The sequence below is a fragment of the Anopheles moucheti genome, chromosome 2, assembly GCF_943734755.1.
Source record: "Anopheles moucheti chromosome 2, idAnoMoucSN_F20_07, whole genome shotgun sequence".
Taxonomy (NCBI): Eukaryota; Metazoa; Arthropoda; class Insecta; order Diptera; family Culicidae; genus Anopheles; species Anopheles moucheti.
The window spans coordinates 8,252,710-8,272,219 of NC_069140.1; the positions used below are offsets into that span (position 1 = coordinate 8,252,710).

At 46.2% G+C, this 19,510-nt stretch overlaps 7 protein-coding genes across 7 annotated transcripts in view; 5 read left to right on the forward strand and 2 right to left on the reverse strand.

Annotated features, from left to right (window-relative positions):
- Positions 1–219: 219 nt before the first annotated feature.
- Positions 220–1,686, forward strand: LOC128298965 (zinc finger and SCAN domain-containing protein 2-like). Its single transcript, XM_053034785.1, has 2 exons — positions 220–324; positions 383–1,686. The coding sequence occupies exons 1-2, from the start codon at positions 220–222 to the stop codon at positions 1,547–1,549; spliced, it is 1,272 nt and encodes a 423-aa protein (XP_052890745.1). The 3' UTR covers positions 1,550–1,686.
- Positions 1,687–1,689: 3 nt separating this feature from the next.
- LOC128298969 (uncharacterized) lies at positions 1,690–2,345 on the forward strand. Its single transcript, XM_053034795.1, has 2 exons — positions 1,690–1,799; positions 1,897–2,345. Exons 1-2 carry the CDS (start codon positions 1,730–1,732, stop codon positions 2,343–2,345), a joined length of 519 nt encoding a protein of 172 aa, XP_052890755.1. The 5' UTR covers positions 1,690–1,729.
- A 308-nt stretch (positions 2,346–2,653) lies between these two features.
- Positions 2,654–4,443, forward strand: LOC128299395 (zinc finger protein 419-like). The gene is made up of 2 exons (XM_053035355.1): positions 2,654–2,779; positions 2,858–4,443. The coding sequence occupies exons 1-2, from the start codon at positions 2,657–2,659 to the stop codon at positions 4,052–4,054; spliced, it is 1,320 nt and encodes a 439-aa protein (XP_052891315.1). The 5' UTR covers positions 2,654–2,656; the 3' UTR covers positions 4,055–4,443.
- A 1,299-nt stretch (positions 4,444–5,742) lies between these two features.
- LOC128299392 (putative ammonium transporter 2) lies at positions 5,743–8,752 on the forward strand. The gene is made up of 4 exons (XM_053035347.1): positions 5,743–6,209; positions 7,307–7,702; positions 7,769–8,001; positions 8,061–8,752. The coding sequence occupies exons 1-4, from the start codon at positions 5,743–5,745 to the stop codon at positions 8,750–8,752; spliced, it is 1,788 nt and encodes a 595-aa protein (XP_052891307.1).
- Positions 8,753–9,413: 661 nt separating this feature from the next.
- LOC128298026 (TP53-regulated inhibitor of apoptosis 1-like) lies at positions 9,414–10,227 on the forward strand. The gene is made up of 2 exons (XM_053033754.1): positions 9,414–9,668; positions 9,765–10,227. The coding sequence occupies exons 1-2, from the start codon at positions 9,522–9,524 to the stop codon at positions 9,861–9,863; spliced, it is 246 nt and encodes an 81-aa protein (XP_052889714.1). The 5' UTR covers positions 9,414–9,521; the 3' UTR covers positions 9,864–10,227.
- An 88-nt stretch (positions 10,228–10,315) lies between these two features.
- Positions 10,316–11,772, reverse strand: LOC128297020 (complement component 1 Q subcomponent-binding protein, mitochondrial). Its single transcript, XM_053032570.1, has 5 exons — positions 11,439–11,772; positions 11,181–11,331; positions 10,927–11,117; positions 10,768–10,856; positions 10,316–10,689 (listed from the first exon to the last, which is right to left on the reverse strand). Exons 1-5 carry the CDS (start codon positions 11,665–11,667, stop codon positions 10,537–10,539), a joined length of 813 nt encoding a protein of 270 aa, XP_052888530.1. The 5' UTR covers positions 11,668–11,772; the 3' UTR covers positions 10,316–10,536.
- Positions 11,773–12,005: 233 nt separating this feature from the next.
- Positions 12,006–19,510, reverse strand: part of LOC128305567 (methylcytosine dioxygenase TET) — a 40,976-nt gene continuing 33,471 nt past the window's right edge. Inside the window, exons 2-8 of the mRNA XM_053043079.1 lie at positions 17,481–18,813; positions 17,188–17,407; positions 16,846–17,102; positions 16,568–16,729; positions 16,104–16,299; positions 15,952–16,038; positions 12,006–15,879 (exon numbers count right to left, since the gene is read on the reverse strand). Of these exons, the coding sequence (XP_052899039.1) occupies positions 15,688–15,879; positions 15,952–16,038; positions 16,104–16,299; positions 16,568–16,729; positions 16,846–17,102; positions 17,188–17,407; positions 17,481–18,813 (2,447 nt within the window). The 3' untranslated portion in view covers positions 12,006–15,687. The remainder of the gene's footprint in view (positions 15,880–15,951; positions 16,039–16,103; positions 16,300–16,567; positions 16,730–16,845; positions 17,103–17,187; positions 17,408–17,480; positions 18,814–19,510) is intronic.

Genomic DNA, 19,510 nt, shown 5'->3' on the forward strand with positions numbered 1-19,510 from the left:
CGCACATTGTTTTTATTTTGACAGAAACGCGGCGCATGCCCAAAAGTGACAGCTTCGGTACACCACCAATTACGCCGTCGTTTTGAATTACACCACGGGGCCACATTGACAGCTGTTTGTTTACTTCGCAGGTTCGATTTGTTTATACACGATTTGCTCCGAAGAAGTGCAGTTTCAATACTGCTTTTTAGAAACAAATTTGTGCATATTCTGTCCACCATGCAAACCTGCGTGTCGTGTAGTGTGAAAAATAATGGCATGATAGCTATTTACCAGCATCCGAATGGGTTGGATGAGATGTTTCACACAGTGATGGACATAGAGGTACAGAGAAAGCAACATGCGTACAATTTAACATTCAAACCACTTGATATCGTTTTAGGTACAACCTGAAGATCACCTTTGTGTGCCGTGTTACGATGACATGAAAATAGCGTATCGCTTTAAAACGAGATGTAAGCAGAACATTGCAATTCGCGCAACTATTAAGGTGCAGACGATACAACCTCCAGAAACGTCCGAGCATAGTGTAAATAGTAGTAACGATGTTTCCACAACGTGTAGCGACCCAGCATCACATGAAGATAGAAAAGATACTCGTCGCAACAAGGAGAAAGCAAACTCAATCGTTACACAGCAAGAAAAGGCAGAGTCTGCCCGTAATTTTAAACTAGAAGAGATGATTTCAGATATGGACAACCTCCAGCAAGATGATATTGAACTTAACGGAGAAATCACTGAACCAGAACAGGAGGATGAAAACGAAAGCTACACGTTAGCGGTTGATCTGAACGATGGAAAGGAAAGTGATTCCGACTCGAGAGCTATCGATATTGCTGGAGATGTAAGAAGTAATAATGCCACCAAACATCTGCATGATGAACAACCGACAACTTCATCCGTTCCAGATAGGGAAGAAACCAAAAAAGAATCCTTACCAAGACTCCCAAAAGTACACAGTCTTATGTGTGAATATTGCTTCAAAGAGTTCGATCTTTTGGCGGACAAAATCGAACACACTGGGACGCACGAAACAGAACCGAAACCGTTCAAATGTGTGCACGAAGGCTGTGGCGGTGCGTTTAAGGATCGGGTTGGATTGCGGGCTCACGTACGGATACATGCCACGGTGAAACGGTACGGCTGTCGTTACTGTTCGATGCGGTTCCACACGCACGGCAATCGGAATGCACACGAACGCACGCACAATGGCGAAAAGCCGTTTGTTTGCAAAGAGTGTGGTAAAGGATTTGCGGAAGGTGGCAATCTCAAGAATCACATACGGTTCCACAACGGTGAACGGCCATATCCGTGTGACATGTGTGGTAAATCGTACCGGACACATTACTCCCGCTCAGTGCATATGCGCTCACACACCAATGATCGACCATTTAAGTGTGACGAATGCGGGAAAGGGTTTTACTCAACCGGGAAACTAACGATCCACCGGCGGACACATACCGGCGAACGGCCTTATGAATGTGGATCCTGTCAAGCAAAGTTTGCCGATACATGTGGACTTCGGAGACATATGATAAAACGGCACTAATTTTTGGATAGAAATATGTCACAAAGGTGAAGTTGCAGATCGTAGTAGACACTCCACTTTTAGTTGCAATCAATCGTACGATTTTAGAAGGAAAGGGAAGCAGCATCCAAATTTTGAGTACAAATTATTTTAAGTAAAATATTTAGAATATTTAAAAAGAAAGTAAAATAACATAAAATAATGAATCACCAAACCATACTAGTGGATTCTCAACAAAAATGTTATGAAATGTGTTCCGAACCAGTGCACTGTAGGTATAATGGTTATTTTCTTACAAAAGTACTATTTAATACTTAAACTTCGAATTAACCAACCTTTGTTGTGTGTAATTACTTCCACCCAACCAGTTCCATTAATAATCGGCAATGAAACATTCGTCCTCACCATGCAAGATCAACGCAATATTGTTGATCGACGAAACTGGTTTTTGTCGCGCTCTTCAAGTGCTCTGGCGGCAGCCCCATTGGGAGGAGAGAATGGTCCAACAAACCTTTACCCTCTGAAAGGACAAATATTGCTGGAATTGCAAGCTAATGGTGCAGCCTTCCAAATGGATACATTGCCATCTCAGCTTATACAAGGCGGGCAAGCAAAACAGTTTACCTTCCACTATGAGAAACAAACCGACACCGAAGATTTGTCATACTACCAGAACTACGATCGTCTGAAGCAAGGGGAAATGGTAATAAAACACGTGCACTATTATGTGGAATCTGCCGTTAAAAGTAAGGCCACAAACACGGAGACAACAATGGAAACAGACGAAATAACCGACATTGAAGATATTACGATGTAGAGCAGAAATTTTTAATCGTTTATTAATAAACTCAACAAGTCCTGGAATTTGGCCTCCGTTTATTCAAATAACCGCATGGCAACACAAATGTCAAACTTTGACATGCGATGGAGAATGACAAAAACATACAGCTTGCAAATGACCTAACCTGAGCATTCCGTACCAATGGTGATGCGACTGCCAGTTTGTTTACATTATTTGTTTGGTGCAAAGCGGACGAACGTTTTCATCGCAAATTAAAGCCTTATTTCCGTACAGTATGATGCTTTTGCCGTTCGCGAAATCACATTAAATAGGCGTAAGGAAACGAAATGAATTCCATCATGAATCGTGGTCGTTGCGTGGCGTGTCACATCGAGGAACCCGGCATGATAGCGATCTACCAACATCCACGGGGCGTCGATCGTCTGTGGACATACGTGACCGGAATTATCGTAAGTAACAATTGCGTCAATTGCGTTGGTGGTCGAAACGAAAATCGATCTAATGTGATCCATTTCTCGCCGCTTCAGGTAAAAGCCAAAGATCAACTCTGCATACCGTGTTACGATGAGCTGCGGATAGCACACAGATTCAAGGAAAAGTGTATCCACAACAACATTAACCGTTTGGGCTTGGGCCTTCCGCGAAGAACGGCAACACACAACAGTCAACAGGATACACCGACCAGTGACGAATCGATTACCGTTCCTCGAATGACTCCGGAACCGCTCATGACGGCACGACTGGGAGAGAGTAGCCATGTTCCGGTGGAAGAATGCCGGCCGATACAACCCCGAACGGAACATCCACCCAGCAGGCATGAGTTTGTGATCAAATCCGAATCCCCACCGGAACAGGACGACATTCAACATCAACCGACGCTAGGGCCCGATGTTCCGCAGCTGGATTGTGTTTCGTTGCTTAACGATAGTATTGGCACAACGAACCAAAGTGGCCACGACCCGACAGTGCCGTCAATTGATGTGGTGAAAATGGAGCTGGAACTATCATTGGACGATATTGGGCTGAGAGAATCCCTCTCCGGGGACAGTGCAAATGAAGACTCGGACGAAGGGCACGACAGTAAAGCAGAAGAAATGACGGATCCACCCACCGGCTCCGGGTCGGTGCTACCACAGTGTGCCCAATGCGGTCAAACGTTCCACACACGAACGGCATTGAAACAGCACCAGCAGTTGGAACACAAGAAAATACGCCGAGACAACACGAACGCGGTCAAGTATCGGCGTGTGCTTTCGGGCAAGATTAATGCACTGATGTGCCGGTACTGCTATCGCGAGTTCAGCGAACCGGAGGCAAAAGCAGCCCACGAGAATACGCATCTGAGCGATCCGAAACCATTCCAGTGTTCGTATGCCGATTGTAACCGCTTTTTCCAGCACCGATCCGCACTGAATCGACACTTTTACACGCACGTTACGCCGAAACGGTTCAAGTGCAGTGTCTGCCCGAAACGGTTCCATCAGCAAAGCTCGATGGTGGTCCACGAACGGTTGCACCGGGGCGATAAGCCCCACATCTGTCCGCAGTGTGGCAAGGGCTTTACGCACGTGTCGAACGTGAAGCGACACATTCGGTTTCACAATGGTGAAAAACCGTACCAGTGCGGCAAGTGTCCGGCACGGTTCACCACCAGCACCGATCTGCGCCGGCACATGAACAGCCGCCGGTGCATGATGATGTGGTCGCTGAAAGCGTCCAAATAGTGGATAGGCGGGGTTACAAGGGCAGCAGAAGGGTTTATAGGGCGAAAAAGTTTAAGTTTTGTAATGCGGGATACACACACCATGCTTATTGGCGGTTCCAATGCTAACGGCCGTTGCCTTTGCCTTTCGTGCATCCGAAATTATGTTAGGGGTTATTTTTACATTAATTTATAATACAATAGTTTAAAGAGTTCATTTCGATGGGTTTGAAACCAAATCTAATTTCATTTGCAGTAGCAATCGTTATACCAGATATCTTCGTTTCCCTGACAGAATTCTAAAATCTAAAATGCGAATCATTTAGGTGTGGAAAATACCTTAAGTTCTTCTACCGAAGCAATATCTCCTTAAAAGGAAAATATATTTTTTCTTTCTTTTTAGGTTTAAGTAAGGTCCTCTAAAAGCTAATTTATATTGTAAGAATTGTTAAAATAAACAGCTTTACAGTGAAAACTTATCTAATCGGTCTACTCTTCAAGGATTACAAAACGAGTTAACCGGTACGAAATTCAATTAACATTCTTCAACCACATTCGAACGATTACGCACAGTGCTCACCGCATGATTGTATCGCTTTTCGCAGAGGAAATAATTGAAAAAGAGCTTACACGAACCATCAATTTCCGCGCAAACATACACACGATGGAACGGAAATGGAACGCGTGCGAAATGTTGTCCCAAAGCTTATTCTACAACAACCACGCGCTTGGAACACTCAACAACCGTAACAAACTAATGAGTAATTTCTTAAAGTAGCCCTCCGTATGCAATGCTGGAAGATGTACAGGAAATAGAAACAGCTATCATCGTTGGGTGTGGAACGCCGACAAACAAACGCACGGAGAGTTGATCAAAATCGGGAACTAATTAGGTACAAATAGCGAGAGTTGTCATAAGCAAACAGCAACCCAAAACTGGCCAACGAGATATCGAAGCACAGCGGTAATATCCGACGGAATGTAATGATACCATGGCCACGGTCACCAGGTGTCTCGGTCACGGTACTTTGATCTTCTCGGCAAATGATCAACCGGCAGATAGGCGGTAGGTACGTGCGAACGCCCGTACACGCACGCTACAAACTTAGCACCACCGAACCATTCATAGAGCATGCATCGTAAGCGGAACAGAGAAAAGTGTCGTCGGTTATCCCGGCAATGCGGCACGACTGCTACGACTTCATTCGGGTACGGCCGCGGGAAAACCGCGACAACATCGTACCGGCCCCTTGTTGTTGTTTCTCGCCTCGTTCGCCGGGCAATTGTTTTGCAAACGGCACGGCACGCAATCGGGGTCCCGCGGAAAAGCGGGAAAACGTTGCATGTCCACGCGGACCGAATTAACTGCCCCGTGGGCTAATGGCTTAATGACATCTAATTTTTTAATGAATTCTATAACAGACAACACACGTTAAACCTGCGTCCGGAAGGCGTATTCCCGGGAAGGAATGCGGCCATAGATTGCGGTGGGTATGGCCAGGCACCAGCGAAATTTGCGACTTGCTGACACTACCTGTGCCACAACCGAACCGTCGATGAATCAGTTGTCGGCGAACGGTGATCGGATTTACATGCCGAGAGGTCGGGTAACGTTGACTCTTGGCGGGCGTTGTACAGGTGTTTGCGCCCTAAAGTGTTGCGAGTGCGGTGTGATGCGCTAGAGAATCCACCGATCCATCCCATACTGCAATGGCCAACGTCACAACGATGGGGACGGCGGCAGCGGGTGCATCAACCACACAGAGCCCGGGTGCATTTCAATCGTTGGCACGCAACAACAGCTACGTCATACCGGGCCTGTACGATTTGAACGTGGAGGACACGAACTGGGTCCTCACGTCATCGTTCATCATCTTCACCATGCAGACCGGGTTCGGGATGCTCGAGTCCGGTTGCGTCTCGGTGAAGAACGAGGTCAACATCATGATGAAGAACATCATCGACATTGTGCTGGGCGGGTTCACGTACTGGCTGTTCGGGTACGCGATGGCCTTTGGACGAGGCGAGCTGAACAATCCGTTCGTTGCGCTCGGTGACTTTCTCATCGATCCCGGTGTTAGTGATCCACTGTTCGGGCCGATCTTTGCGGCGTTCCTGTTTCAGCTGTCCTTCTCCACGACAGCCACCACGATCGTCAGTGGTGCAATGGCGGAAAGGTACTCGATCTCTGGTTCGATAATGCTCAGATACTCAGTTAGGACGTCTTTAGCCAGAAGCGGTCTAAGAGTGCCATGCTTTGGTGTTTCGTCAAACATTGTGGAACGAATCTCCTCCACGAAGCAAGTGATCTACATTTGACATACTATACATGTAGGATGGCTCAGAATTCAGATGAAACGAAACGAATACCAGACATCATTTACGGGTCAAAGTTTAGCTAAATCTCGTCTATTATTGAAACTGACATGCAGTCGAGCAATTTAATGTCCCTTGTAGACACTTCTCTTCCGAAGTCTTCCGGATATGCATAATCGATGATGTCTACCAGCTTGTTTGGACCATCTTGAAGTTGACCTTGAGCCTGCAGGACTTAGTTCTATTCACACAACGGATAAATAGCCCATATTGGTCACCAACAGTCACCGCTTATTCACGGTCAAATGGGGCTAACCGAATGTGTGTGACTGTAAACTAATCACGGACACAGCATTAAATCATGCAATCGCCCACTGAACGTTAGAAGTCACACGGACACGCGGTCAGGATATCAATTTTAAATGACAACGCGACATACGAATGTGTTTAAAAACAACCCCAGTTTGGTTGGAATGGTTCCGTATTTCGTGCCAATTAAAGCGTAGGCTTTAAATACGCCTATTAGTTTACATAGCGTGGCCAGTGATGGTAGGCTTGCGGTCAGGTAGTGCAAGTAATAGTTAGATTGTTTATTGCTGACCCACGTATCTTCTATTTAAACCCTGGATCTATAGGTAGTTATTCTACTACTTATTGGAGAATAAATGTGAGGTCTTATGTGATTGAACAAATAGTAAACATTTACACTTATGTAATGTTAAGCGATCGTTCGTTTGATTGCTATCTTTATGATACGCATTTCCGTGGTCGAAGAATATGAAACGAATGCATCTCTTTAGATTTCTAGGAATTCATTTACGCTGAATTTCCAAAGTAAAAACTTAGAAAACTATTATGCATATAAGTTTCAGGTAGACGGATTAATATACCATCAATTCCCCCCCCATTGCATTGAGTTTAAAATTGAAACCAAATTTCCACTAACCTTGTTTTGCAGGTGTAACTTCAAAGCGTACTGCATCTTCTCCTTTTTCAACACGATCGTCTACTGCATACCGGCCGGTTGGGTTTGGGGTGAACATGGGTTCCTCAAGAACCTGGGTGTCGTGGATATAGCGGGCAGTGGACCGGTACATCTGATCGGCGGAGCATCGGCATTCGCTTCGGCCGCAATACTTGGACCACGGTTGGGTCGATACGCGAAGGGTACCGATCCGTTACCGCTCGGCAATCCGGTAAACGCATGCATGGGTCTGTTCGTCCTGTGGTGGGGCTGGTTGGCGTTCAACTCGGGCAGTACGTATGGAGTCAGTGGTGCGAAATGGGCGTATGCGGCCCGTGCCGCTGTGATGACAATGATGGGCTCGTTTGGTGGTGGAAGCTTTAGCATCGTGTAAGTATTCCGAAGGAATGATCTTCGATTCGCAGTCCTCTGACATTATTTGACGGTTCTTCCCAGTTATTCCATGATAAACAACGACGGACGCATGGATGTGGTAGATCTGATCAATGGCATTCTGGCCTCACTCGTGTCAGTTACGGCCGGATGCTATCTCTACCACGCGTGGGAAGCGATCCTGATCGGTGCGATCGGTTCCGCATTGTGTTGCTTCGGAATGCCACTGTTCGATCGGATGGGTGTCGATGATCCTGTTGGAGCTAGTTCCGTTCATGGAATTGCCGGGATTTGGGGTGAGTAAAAGTTGATTCAGCCGTAGCGCTCACATGTGACACGTTGTTTCCAATGGTAGGAGTGCTAGCGGTGGGCTTCTTTGCGGACAATCCACTACGCATGGACACCACCAGTGGACGATCGGGACTGTTCAAGGGTGGCGGTTGGTATATGCTAGGTGTCCAATCGCTTTCCGCACTCTGTCTCGCCTGTTGGGGCGTCTGTTCTACGTTCGTGCTGCTGTGGCTGATCAACAAGGTCGTTCCAATCCGGATGGACCCGAACGAGGAACTACTCGGCGCTGATCTGATGGAACACCGGATACGTCACACGCAGATTGGCATTTCGCGAGCACTCTCCGCACTTGCCCCAATCCAGCTCGATCTGGATGATGTGATCGATGCTCCACCGATCGGACGTAATCCTGGCCATGATCGATGTGTGGACGAAATCCAAGCCGCCAGCCAGAAGCTTCAGCAGTGGAGGGAGGCGATGGATAAGTTTGCCGACCGGGCAGAAACGGGAACAATGAAATTAAAGCCAAGCGGATCGCGCCTTCGCACCAAGAGCTTTCTGGGTAGGGCGCACGCAAACGGTAAGGATAATGCTGGATACGATCGAGAGGGGGGTACCGTTGCAGCGAAGATGAGTGGCGCAGAAGGAGCAGAAGGCAAAGAAGTGCACCAACTGTCCGTGATTGGAAGTGAGCGAAGCTACCAAGTAGGTTCTACCGATCGGAACACCGATCGTAACTTTGCTTGGATCGATTAAACAGTTCGTGGATCCCGTGCACTAAATCCCATCGATTGCGTTGTACAATTTTTGCTGTTCAATAAAATGTATCATAGCTATGTTTGTTGTAGATTCACTGTGTAACACTTGTAGTAACTTCACTTGTAACTTTGAGAAACAAACAACATGATAATTCGGTCCAATACTAATGCTAAAACACTTCGCCTGGATCGACACTACCCTACGAACACTAACAAATTGCGTCTGGATGCTGGTTTTTGTATTGTTTTAGGCATTTAATTAGAAAATGCAATCGTTTTATCATGTTTCAGGAAACAAAATGGCCAAGCTACTCCGGTATTCACTGCGTGTAATGTTTATGCGCTTCTAAATCAAAGTCCATTGTCAACTTTCGGTCCCTAAACGATCTCGCGTCCTTACAAGTGAAAACATCATTGATTTAATCAGAAACGACACTTTTACACACCTTAATTTCAGTAGAGCACGTGTTTTTCACGAGAAATGAATAGCACAACACATTTTAGTACGCGTCATACGCAACCACTGCAAAACTGGCGACCCGCAGCTCAACATGTAGTGAATCTTCGAACCCCTGCTAATAAACATCGCACCTGCATTGACAGCTTGGGAAACAACAACACATCGTTACCGCGATAGGCCAGATCGCAGTGCAATCGGAAAGGCGGGTATTTATACAGCAAGGAAAGCTTTAGTTTAGGGAGCCTGAGTTTGGTTCATTTCGGAAAAATCTGGTCCAGCAAATTCTGTTGCACGGTGCGGCAATACAATGAACAGCATCGGGGAGAACTGTACTCAACTAAAAAAGGATTACGATAACTGCTTCAACAATTGGTTTTCGGACCGATTTCTGAAAGGCGATACGGATGATTCGTTTTGTGCTCCACTGTTCAAAGTTTATCAGCAGTGTGTGAAGGTGTGTTTCATCCTATCATTGCGTTGATAAAAGACGCCCTATATTATGCATTACATGTGGTTTACGTACTTACGTACACGTTTGAACCACTTGCAGGAAGCCATGAAGCAACACCACATCGAATTTAAGGAAATCGAAAACGATTACCTTGGTACAAAGGATGAGGAAAAGAAACCACCACCGAAGGACAGTTGAAGCCATACGCACCGCCTCGACCTGATGGATGGCCTACCCCGTGTGAGCCTGTAATTGCCGGCGAGCGACACATGCGTTCGCTTCGACCAGACTGCTAGTCAAATAAGCAAGCAAAAGTTCAATATTAGTTAATGTATGATCGTTTTATCCCTACAAGCTACCATGTTTCGGTACAGCTGCGCGATACAGTGATAAAACTCCTGTGGCTGTAGGCACAAATGGTGATTGATTGAGTGTGGCGTTTCCTTGACAACCGTTCATCATTCCTTGGATTTTATTAGCTTAAAAGGGATATGAAATCAATCAGTACTTTTTGTGTCCCGCAGCGAAACTGGCTCCCTCACAAGTGTTCTACGCCTGTTGCGTATAAAATAGGTTGTTTTTGTTGATAATAAAAACACTTTCGTATCAGTAATTGATACGAAATTAAACAAAGAACGATTGTGTAGGTATTTAAGTAGTTTATTGTACGATGAGATGCGCTATGTAACTATGACACTGAGGTGGATTACTCTTTTTCCCTAGCAGACGATAACAAATGCAGCAATGGATTCCTTTTTTACAGTATCCCTTCCTTCTACAGGAACATAGGTAGAATGTGTAAAACTCATCAATATGACAAACGTGATGATGGTATTCGATGAGTATCCTCCCATCCGGTAAGAGGGCAAAGTTATTTCTTCTCTACGGTAAATTTCGAGATGGCTTCGAGCAACTCCACGTACTTCGCGTGTTCGTATGAACTCGCAAATTCCGACATTTTCTCGGCGAACTCGTTGCTAATGCCCTTCTCCTCGAGGAAATTCATCAACAGATCGTAAAGGTACTGCAACCAAAGATAAGATTGGATGTTATTAGTTGATTGGTCTACAAGAACTGTAGTTTTGGTAAATCTCATAATTACCCCATCAAGAACATCACCAGCTACTGCGTAAACCTTGTCGTTCCATTCACCCTGGTAAATGGTTACTTCATCGATGCCGAACACATCATCTGGAAGAGGAAAATGATTTAACACCAACTCTTGAAGTTACTCTTAAACCTAATGCCCTTAGCTACTTACTGTACTCTCCTTCCTGTGCCTCACCGGGCAGATAGGAGCACGTGAACGACAGTGTAGTTCCTCCCCGCACAATATCCACCTCAAACTGGGGACGGCTTTTCATAGCGGAAAATTCTGGCTTGTTTTCCGTTGCTTCCGCTTCCTCACCTTCCATATCTACCGTGTGGTTCACGTTGAAGGAAATCGTGACCCTAGAAGTGAAAGCATTTTCATTACCATCTGCATGCAACCATCACTCACTCACGCTTCTTTACTTTTCGCGTTCGGACGATTTCGTTAGCTCCACTTCGGCCCTGTTGGCTGTGATGGCGAACCCATTCAGGGACGTCGGAATGGTTGCGCTTGTGCTGGCCTTTTTCTCTGCCACGATCTCTTCCGCCAGAAACTCCACCAGTTCCCGCTCGCCTGCAACGCAACGTTGTCGAATGATTACATAAGCCATTGGGAGATAGATTTGCCATCGTTTTTACGATGATTAAAGCTAAACAAACAAATACATTAATTATGCTTACCTTTGGTATGTATCTTTCGGCTGGCAATTGAGAAGATGGCGCTATGCTGGTTAATACTCGCGCCCGGCATCGCCGATACTGGCTTGATAGCACATGTTGCAATACCGCTGCATGGTTGTGCAACGATACCGGCGTTCCACTGGCACGATGCACCGATGGTCGTGGTTGGTTTGGCGGTGGTACAGCTTTTACCAACAGCCCAACGCAGTAAACGAACGTTGCGGAACATGTTGAGTGTATATGCTTTGCGTTATTTAACCGTTTTGTGTGATATTTGTTGCAAATTAGCCGGCTATTTGCTCGCTATCGTACACTCACACCGTTTTTTGTTTACCACGAGGTTTACCAACTGTCAAATGCACGTTAACGGCAGGTTCGGTCAGCTGGTTCAAGAGTTGATCGCGCATCCGAACATTTTGACATTTGACTCACCAGGAGAAATAGATGGCCGTTTGAAAAGACAGTTGAAGCATAAATATAAAAGTATTATACAGACGGGGCAACCTGATTAACAAGCCACATCATTCTCCTAAACAAATAAAAAACCACAGAATTATTAAGGATTTTTGCTGTTTTATTATATTTACTTGAATAATTTCCAATGTACTGGTTGGTTTTATTTTTTGCCTTGTTTTTTTCACGTATTCTTGCTCCGGTATCGCAAACCTCCGTACTGCTGAATAGAATTTTAATTGTATTTTCACTCTCCTGTCGCGTTCCATTGCTAGTAATATAGTTTCCACACTGCTTTCCATAACGTTCCCTAACGCACATTGCACCATTACCTTCCGTTTTGATTCGGTTGTTTTCTAACAGCATTCGTTCGGCCGCATCGTTACCAAACAACAACCATTGATTGTGAAGCTTTCCTAGTTCCCCCCTTCCCAGTGCCATCCGATGCACACACGCACACACACACACTGCCTATCATGAACACATACACCAAAGCGTACACAAACACACACCCGCTTCGCGAACATACCTTTGCCGTGTCCTTCCATCTCACAATCGCAACCCATTTTTATCCGTTAGTTAATGGGCACGTTTCACCCGGTTCATACTGTTTCGGGTCGTTCCTACTTCACGTAGCAAGGTAATTATGGTTTCAAAGCTTTTCGCCGTTCATTCTAATGTGTATGAAAGTGGGAGGATTTCAACGCAATGATAGAGAGGAGCTTCAAGTATGCCTTCGCATTGACTCATTTGTGCGTTGGTTAAATTTTAAACGCATATATATTTCTTGGCCTGAATGAAAATGATAATTGCGCGTTTCTTTTATCCGGCTTGTTGATGCGCTGTTTTAGTTTTGCTAAGTGCATCTTTTGGCGAAATTTGAATGTATGTTGCTTTTCAATTACGAAACGTTTTACACATATGCATGTTTATGTTGAAATTTGAACTATCGGTTGTATGACTTTGTATTTGATTCTATAGGTTCTGTTGAAAACGGTTTGACTCGCGTGTTGTGTGGAGGAGGTTCCATTACATACTTTTTTGTTCGCTAATTTGATGATTCCCATTTGATATTGGTGGTTTGCACTTGTTTGCCGAGCTAGACTGCTTCTGTTTAAATGGCTGGTTCCTTGATATAGACTACGTATGTTCACCGGTCGCTATTATATTCGTTATTCTAGTCAATGAATAAAATGCTATTCTGAAATCAAGCCCTCTATAGCAATTATGGTAGATTGTTTCATCGTTTGCACTCGCTCTATTAGCACGTGTGTGTGTGTGTAATGATATTTTGGCGTTTTTCTTTTCTACCTCACGGTGCAGGTTTAATTTTCCCTTTCAACTAGTTTGACTATATTGATCATATGAGTGAGTTTCGTTTTAAATTTTGGACTTTGAATGATTTGCATGTTTGCGGTATGGATTTAAACGGGAAGTTTCGACTACTAACAGAGTGATATAGCCAGAGCAGTGCGCCGACCGTTAGGCTTTCCGCGAGCGATCATCCGTTCGCTTAAAGCTTCATGTTTGTGCTACGATGTTTTGGATCGTCGTTTTACTTGGAATGGTAACAAGGCTGGTGGATGATAACTGATTCTGGGTTTTGTTTTTCTTTTTCTAGTCTTTGATGCACATTCTCCGTGTTTAATCGCAGAGCATGGCCGACAAACAATCGCTAGCCTTTAGCCTTTCATTTCTTTCTCCTTTTTTTCACTGTGGCTTAATTTGCATTTACAATCCAATGACGTTACAATTCACACCATTCATAATTTGCTGCAAACCTTACGGACCTATGTACACTACAAGTTAAAAAAAGCCCGCACCAAACGCGCGCGCGAGGGGCGCGTTAATGGTACAGAAGTGTAGGAAATGTGGATGTGAGAGAGTGTGTGTGTATGGTTCACTAATTGCTAGGTCCTTGTTTTGTTTATAAATAAAATGCAGCACATAACAAACGGCGCCAGAAGGTCACGGATGGCTTTGCTTCTGCAGGGAGATGCGTTGGAAAAATATCTTGAGCCGCCACGAACGTCTTGTGCGCCTTGCTCACGTTGTGCGTACCCGCGTAACCCTACCGTAAACGTTGTGTTGTTTTGCGCTTCTGTTCTACTGGTAGCTGGGTTCTTACATTCTAGCCGCAGGCCGGATTAAAACATTAGTTAACCAAACGATTTGAAACGAAACGTTCATTTACAAATTAAAATAAAGACAAAACAATGCTTTCCCACTCCTATTGTACACTGCGCAACTGCTTGGTGGCCAATTAAAGTACACAAGATTCTTCTTTTAAAACATTGCTTTACACGTAACCGTTACGTAAGTAAACAAACAAAACTCTACTGATTATCCTTAACACACAAAAAAAACCCATTGACTCACACAAGCACACAACTCTGCCCTCGGCTTGTCTTCAACACTCAGTCATACAATGGAATCAATTTGCAACACTGTAATAATAATAGCAGCAGCAGTAGTAATTGTAGTAGTAGCAGTAGTAGTAGAAGTAGTTATAATAATAAGTATAATAATAAAAAAAAACAAAACGATCCATAATTTAATCACCCACATTTTTAAATCTTTTATACACGTGCCGACTGATTCGATTTTGCTCTATTGATTCTTGGTTTCTGATTTAAATACTATCAGTATTACGTTAGGAATTCAGAAAGTGTAAAGCGTTACATTTGTTTATCGATATACCGTCCCTTTACTACACACTACCCTCCCCATTTCTATGCTTTTATAATTGCTTTACATCGTTTACTTTCGTAGTGGGGTACTTTTGTGTGGTTGTTTTCATTTTGTTTGCATTAAAAGTAAAAGTGGTTTAACTGCTTGCCCGAGTGATCGTACTTTGCGCGTTTGCTGTCTCTTAAATTATGCGTGAACCAGGAGGAGTTTCTCCCACCCTGTTGGATCTTTGATTGCCCTGCTTCCGAGAGATTATTAGTTGTGTGGGAGATGCGTACAAGAACACGAAGGAATGCAAACATCAATGAAAGGAATCGATGGCTTTTGTGACGGTACGCGGGTGTGCAGAGTTCGCGCGCTATCATATACAATTAGGGTTGAAAATAAATTACAAATATGAATATCATATTGATAATTATTGTTGTCGGTTCCGTTCTGCACCCTGCGTTCACTTTGCGTTAATACTCCTATTTATATTCCCAATAGTACAATCGTTATTCATTCTTTAAAAGAACAGTTATCTTGTTCCGGCCAGGAGTTCTGCAAAAGGGTAGTAAACATTAACATCACAAATAATAAATATCCATGCGACCGCTGCAGCTGGTGCAGTGCAAAGGTCTACAAAATAGACAACACAACACGGAGCACACCACACAGATTCGGTAAGATACGAGAGACAGGAAAACTTGCCAACTCCCATTAGCGGACTGTCGATCGCTAGCCGCTACGACCAAACGATCAACTCACTGTAGAAAGAGCAGTCCGTTCACTGCGAGAAAAATGCAAATAATAACGATAAAACACGGCTGAAAATTCGCCTCCAGCATTGTTTCGTGGTAAACAAAACGTGGAACGAGCGGAAAGGATCCAATCTTTGCAAACCGATCGTATGATTCTCTCGTTTGGGAAGCTGGAAGAAATCTCCTGTTATTTTGTTTGTTTGCTTGTTTTTACAATATCCCTTCTAAGCCTTACTGATGCCCTTCCCTCGGTTGTACCGATGACTTTGACCACCAGCTGCCCTCGTTTGCGCGTTGTGATTGTGTTACACAGCTGGATGGAGCCGCAGAGCCGCAGTCTGCCACCCTTGCGCCGGGGATACACTTTACGTGACGTACGTGTTTGCTGTTTCACGCTTACAGTTGTACAGGCGGCGTTTAAGTTCGGCAAACGTTGGACGCTTTTCGGGCACCAGATCCCACGCCTGTCGCATCATTTCGTAGATTTCCGGTGGGCAACCTTCGGGTGCTTCCATCTTGTATCCGCTACCGACATGCTTCACCACATCGGCCAAAGGCTGTGAGAAATAGGAAAAACAACAATTGATAAGATCACGTGTTGACGGCAATACGAATAAACGGGCACTTACAATTCGTGGGTACGGTACACGGCCGAAAGAATAAATTTCCCATAGCAAAATACCAAAGCTCCACATGTCCGTTTTGTTGGAGAATTTCTGCAAGGAAGAATGGATCAAAATCAGTAATAATGCATGCAGCACCGGGCATGAAAAACACTTACGCCTTCCTTTAACGCTTCCGGGGCTGTCCATTTGATAGGAAGCTTACTACTGTCGCCGGTGTAGCGTTCGTCTCGTGCCAATCCAAAGTCGGACACCTTTGCGACACAATCCTCGGAAATTAGCACGTTACGGGCAGCAAGATCACGATGGATCACTTTTTTGGTCTCTAAATACTCCATACCGCAGCAGGTGTCACTGTAAATGCGTGAGAGAAGTCAGGTTAATTATTTACTTTTAGCTTCCTTTACAAGGTTTTGGAGATGAAATGGTAAAGTTAGAAACATTTCTGAGTTCTCCAGTTGATGTGGATTATGTAATATATGAAGGGTACACAAACTCAATTTCAGTTTTCAACAAGAATCAGAAATTGGTAAGGAATTCCACATCCACACACAATCGAGATTAACTCCATGCAAGAACTTTACCACCTGCACCCAACACCCTTCATTTGACCGGTACTCACTAGGCAAAGTTGATCTGATCTTTCCGACTAATGTGTTGCCGGCCGCGCGATCGCAGATAGTCGACGAGCGACCCTTTGCTCATGTACTCCGTCACCAGGTAGATGTACTTATCGTGAAACACCAACCCAATAAACTTGACAAGATTTTCGTGTTCCAGTGTACTACAGAACGCATGGGGTGCGAAAGAAAAGACACAACATGTAAAATCGCTCAAATTCATCAAAGTTTCGCAAGGGATATTGCACCAAAATAAAAAAAGACAAACAAAAAGACCTACGTCATTACGCCCGCTTCGGCAAGGAATTTGTTGGACGCACGGCCGGCATCCTTCAGCACCTTCACCGCCACCTTTTCACCCTTGAGAATGCCAAGCATTACGTCGCCGAATTCTCCCTTGCCGATGTTTTCCTTCAGCTGCAGATCCTCCATCTTGATCTCCCACCCATTGTCCTGGAAATCCTTCACGCAGAATTCCTCCTTCGGCAGTGCTTTCATCAGCTTTGTGCACAGCCCATCCGAATCGAGCGTATAGTGCTGGAAAGGGGGGGGGAAAGAAAAAAGATTGTCAGCCAGTTAGGCATTGACCGCTGCAGCGCCTACAAAGACGTTGAGTACCCACCTCCACCAGCTGGCCGAGATGATCGAAGTATTCGTCATCGTCGATGGTGAGCTTGTTGTCCACGTACTTGATGCGATAGTGTTCAACCTTCTCGTTAAAGCATACACAGAGCGTGTAATCTCCCGGGAAGTTGGTGGATTCGCGTACCAAAAACAATCCATCTTCCCGTGGTTTCAGCAACGATTCTGCCTCTTCTCGCTTTATTCGCCCATGGAACCAGCTGAAGTGAAAAGAAAAAGGAGGGAAGATTAACGAACAGGTCCCGATTGAGGAGGAAGATTCCTATTGCTTACGGCATGGCGTTTAGTTTCGCATTCACTTCCGCTCTCCGCTGGGCAGCTGCCGCCGCTGAGGTTGTTGGTGAGGATAGCCCGACCGGGACACAGTTCCAGCCGGGAGCGGGTCCACCGACTCCGTTGCTTCCATCGTGCCCAGCCGGTGGCACCACCACCGACGGTATCCCGATGGGACCGTGCAACGAGTTGGACATGTGATGCACCTGCTGCGTGCCTGGCGGTATTACTGACTGCTGCTGCTGTTGCTGCTGCTGCTGCTGGATGGAAAGTGCCGAACCGGTTAGACCACCGACCGGTTGGAGAATGTGTCCCTGTAACTGCGCACTGTTCATAGAAGTGGACATCAGGCTGGCCGCGACATTGCCCGCCACAGTCGTCGTCGATGGTCCTGCCGCGCTCGCACCGGTAGCGGATGGTCCCGTCGGATGGTGATTGTTGGTCAGCACGCCACCAACTGCCGACGACACCGGGTTGTGCTGTTGCACCGACGGCGTCTGCATCGATTGCTGCTGAGGTGGATGATGCTGGTTCGGTGATTTTGGTATGTGATGTACCGCTGGATGTGGCGGTATCGGTGGCTGATGTGATTGCTGCTGCTGCTGCTGCTGCTGTGCTGACTGTGACGCAACCAGCTGCTGCTGCACCGGATGGTGGATGGAACTGAGACTCGGGTTAACAGTGTGTGGAGGTAATTGCGGTGGCGGCACGATTGCTGGCTGCTGACTATGTTGCTGCTGCTGCTGCTGCTGCTGTTGGTGGTGCTGCTGCTGCGGTGCTGGAGGTGGGCTAATGAACTGCGGCGGTTGCATGTGATTGCCGGGACCGCCGCCGCCGCCACCGACGCTGCCACCGCCCGGTTGCGGTGCGGGTCGCTTGTGCTGGCGGGCCGGTGCCGTCGGCGGTGGCGGCATCTGATGCGGCAAAAACCATGGACAGTCGGTGGCGGAGGCGGATGCGGCGGCAGAGTTCGCGGCGGCAACGACCGTCGACGAGAAGCCTCGATGGTGACCAACCACTGCCGTCTGTCCCGTGCCCGGATGCTGCAGATTGATTGCCGCCGTGTGGCTGTTCATTCCGTTCAGCGCCACGCTGCTTCCGGTGGAGTTGCGGCGCGAGACTAGCAAACTGTCCTCTTCTTCTTCACCTTCCGCCTGCTGGTGGTGCGGCCGCTGCTGTTCGCACGTAGACACCGAGTGCTGCAGCTCGAATGATCGCTGCTGGTGCTGAAACCGTCTCGGCTGGTACTGCTGCTGCTGCTGTTCGGTGGTGCCGATGACGGACGCAGGTTTGGTGCTTCGATCAAACCGTGGAACACCCCTCACATCGACATCTGTAACATGAAGCGAAAACGCAGTAAAATGAGTATCTCCTCTCCAAAAACCGCTCCGCCGAACGGTGGTCTGGTGGGTGTATGCTAAAATCGTCGTCGTGTCAACCATGGTTCGGAACGTGTTGCGCCGTGCCACCATGTTTATCGAGCTGAGTAGTCCCGTGCTGATGACGAATCGTTTACACCAAACTCGCCCCCTTAAGTGGGCAATCATCCATTGCCTTCGCCACGATGCTGCCGATGGATCATCGATTCGGCTGGCAGAGGGATGACAGTGGTGGTCGTGGCGTACGCCTTGAGCGAGCGAAACGAGTTGCGAACACGCGCCGCACACGACATCTTGAAGGAAGAGGAGTTAGCCTTTCCAACAACTCCAAAGAGCACACACTAGTAAACACCATGGGACAAGTGCCGTCGGAGATTTCTAGTGAGTACTCGTCATTTTTGTACATTCGTGTTTGTTTGTTGACACTTCCCATGGTTAACTCCGGGAGGAATCCGTATGACACCACCGTGCGATTGTTTTATTTGCATTCTGGTTTCCACAGGGGTGCCGAAGCGAAGGGACACAACGATGAGTGCGGGGGAGTAGAACATGGTGTCATTTGTGTTATTAGCTCCTGTCGCATTAGGTAGCTCATATAAATTACGTACGATAGGCAATATGCGCTATGCCGTATTACAGATCTTCCGCATT

What these genes read in the sequence shown, in the direction of transcription:
- LOC128298965 (XM_053034785.1), top strand. Translation starts at nt 220, where the DNA reads ATGCAAACCTGCGTGTCGTGTAGTGTGAAAAATAATGGCATGATAGCT. An exon ending in ACACAGTGATGGACATAGAG is followed by an intron (nt 325 to 382) that starts GTACAGAGAAAG and finishes ATATCGTTTTAG; the next exon opens with GTACAACCTGAAGATCACCT.
- LOC128298969 (XM_053034795.1), top strand. Translation starts at nt 1,730, where the DNA reads ATGAATCACCAAACCATACTAGTGGATTCTCAACAAAAATGTTATGAA. An exon ending in GTGTTCCGAACCAGTGCACT is followed by an intron (nt 1,800 to 1,896) that starts GTAGGTATAATG and finishes CCACCCAACCAG; the next exon opens with TTCCATTAATAATCGGCAAT.
- LOC128299395 (XM_053035355.1), top strand. Translation starts at nt 2,657, where the DNA reads ATGAATTCCATCATGAATCGTGGTCGTTGCGTGGCGTGTCACATCGAG. An exon ending in CATACGTGACCGGAATTATC is followed by an intron (nt 2,780 to 2,857) that starts GTAAGTAACAAT and finishes TCGCCGCTTCAG; the next exon opens with GTAAAAGCCAAAGATCAACT.
- LOC128299392 (XM_053035347.1), top strand. Translation starts at nt 5,743, where the DNA reads ATGGCCAACGTCACAACGATGGGGACGGCGGCAGCGGGTGCATCAACC. An exon ending in GGTGGAAGCTTTAGCATCGT is followed by an intron (nt 7,703 to 7,768) that starts GTAAGTATTCCG and finishes GGTTCTTCCCAG; the next exon opens with TTATTCCATGATAAACAACG. An exon ending in TGGAATTGCCGGGATTTGGG is followed by an intron (nt 8,002 to 8,060) that starts GTGAGTAAAAGT and finishes TTCCAATGGTAG; the next exon opens with GAGTGCTAGCGGTGGGCTTC.
- LOC128298026 (XM_053033754.1), top strand. Translation starts at nt 9,522, where the DNA reads ATGAACAGCATCGGGGAGAACTGTACTCAACTAAAAAAGGATTACGAT. An exon ending in TTTATCAGCAGTGTGTGAAG is followed by an intron (nt 9,669 to 9,764) that starts GTGTGTTTCATC and finishes AACCACTTGCAG; the next exon opens with GAAGCCATGAAGCAACACCA.
- LOC128297020 (XM_053032570.1), bottom strand. Translation starts at nt 11,667, where the DNA reads ATGTTCCGCAACGTTCGTTTACTGCGTTGGGCTGTTGGTAAAAGCTGT. An exon ending in AAATCGTCCGAACGCGAAAA is followed by an intron (nt 11,118 to 11,180) that starts GTAAAGAAGCGT and finishes TTTCACTTCTAG; the next exon opens with GGTCACGATTTCCTTCAACG. An exon ending in CTGGTGATGTTCTTGATGGG is followed by an intron (nt 10,690 to 10,767) that starts GTAATTATGAGA and finishes CTTTGGTTGCAG; the next exon opens with TACCTTTACGATCTGTTGAT.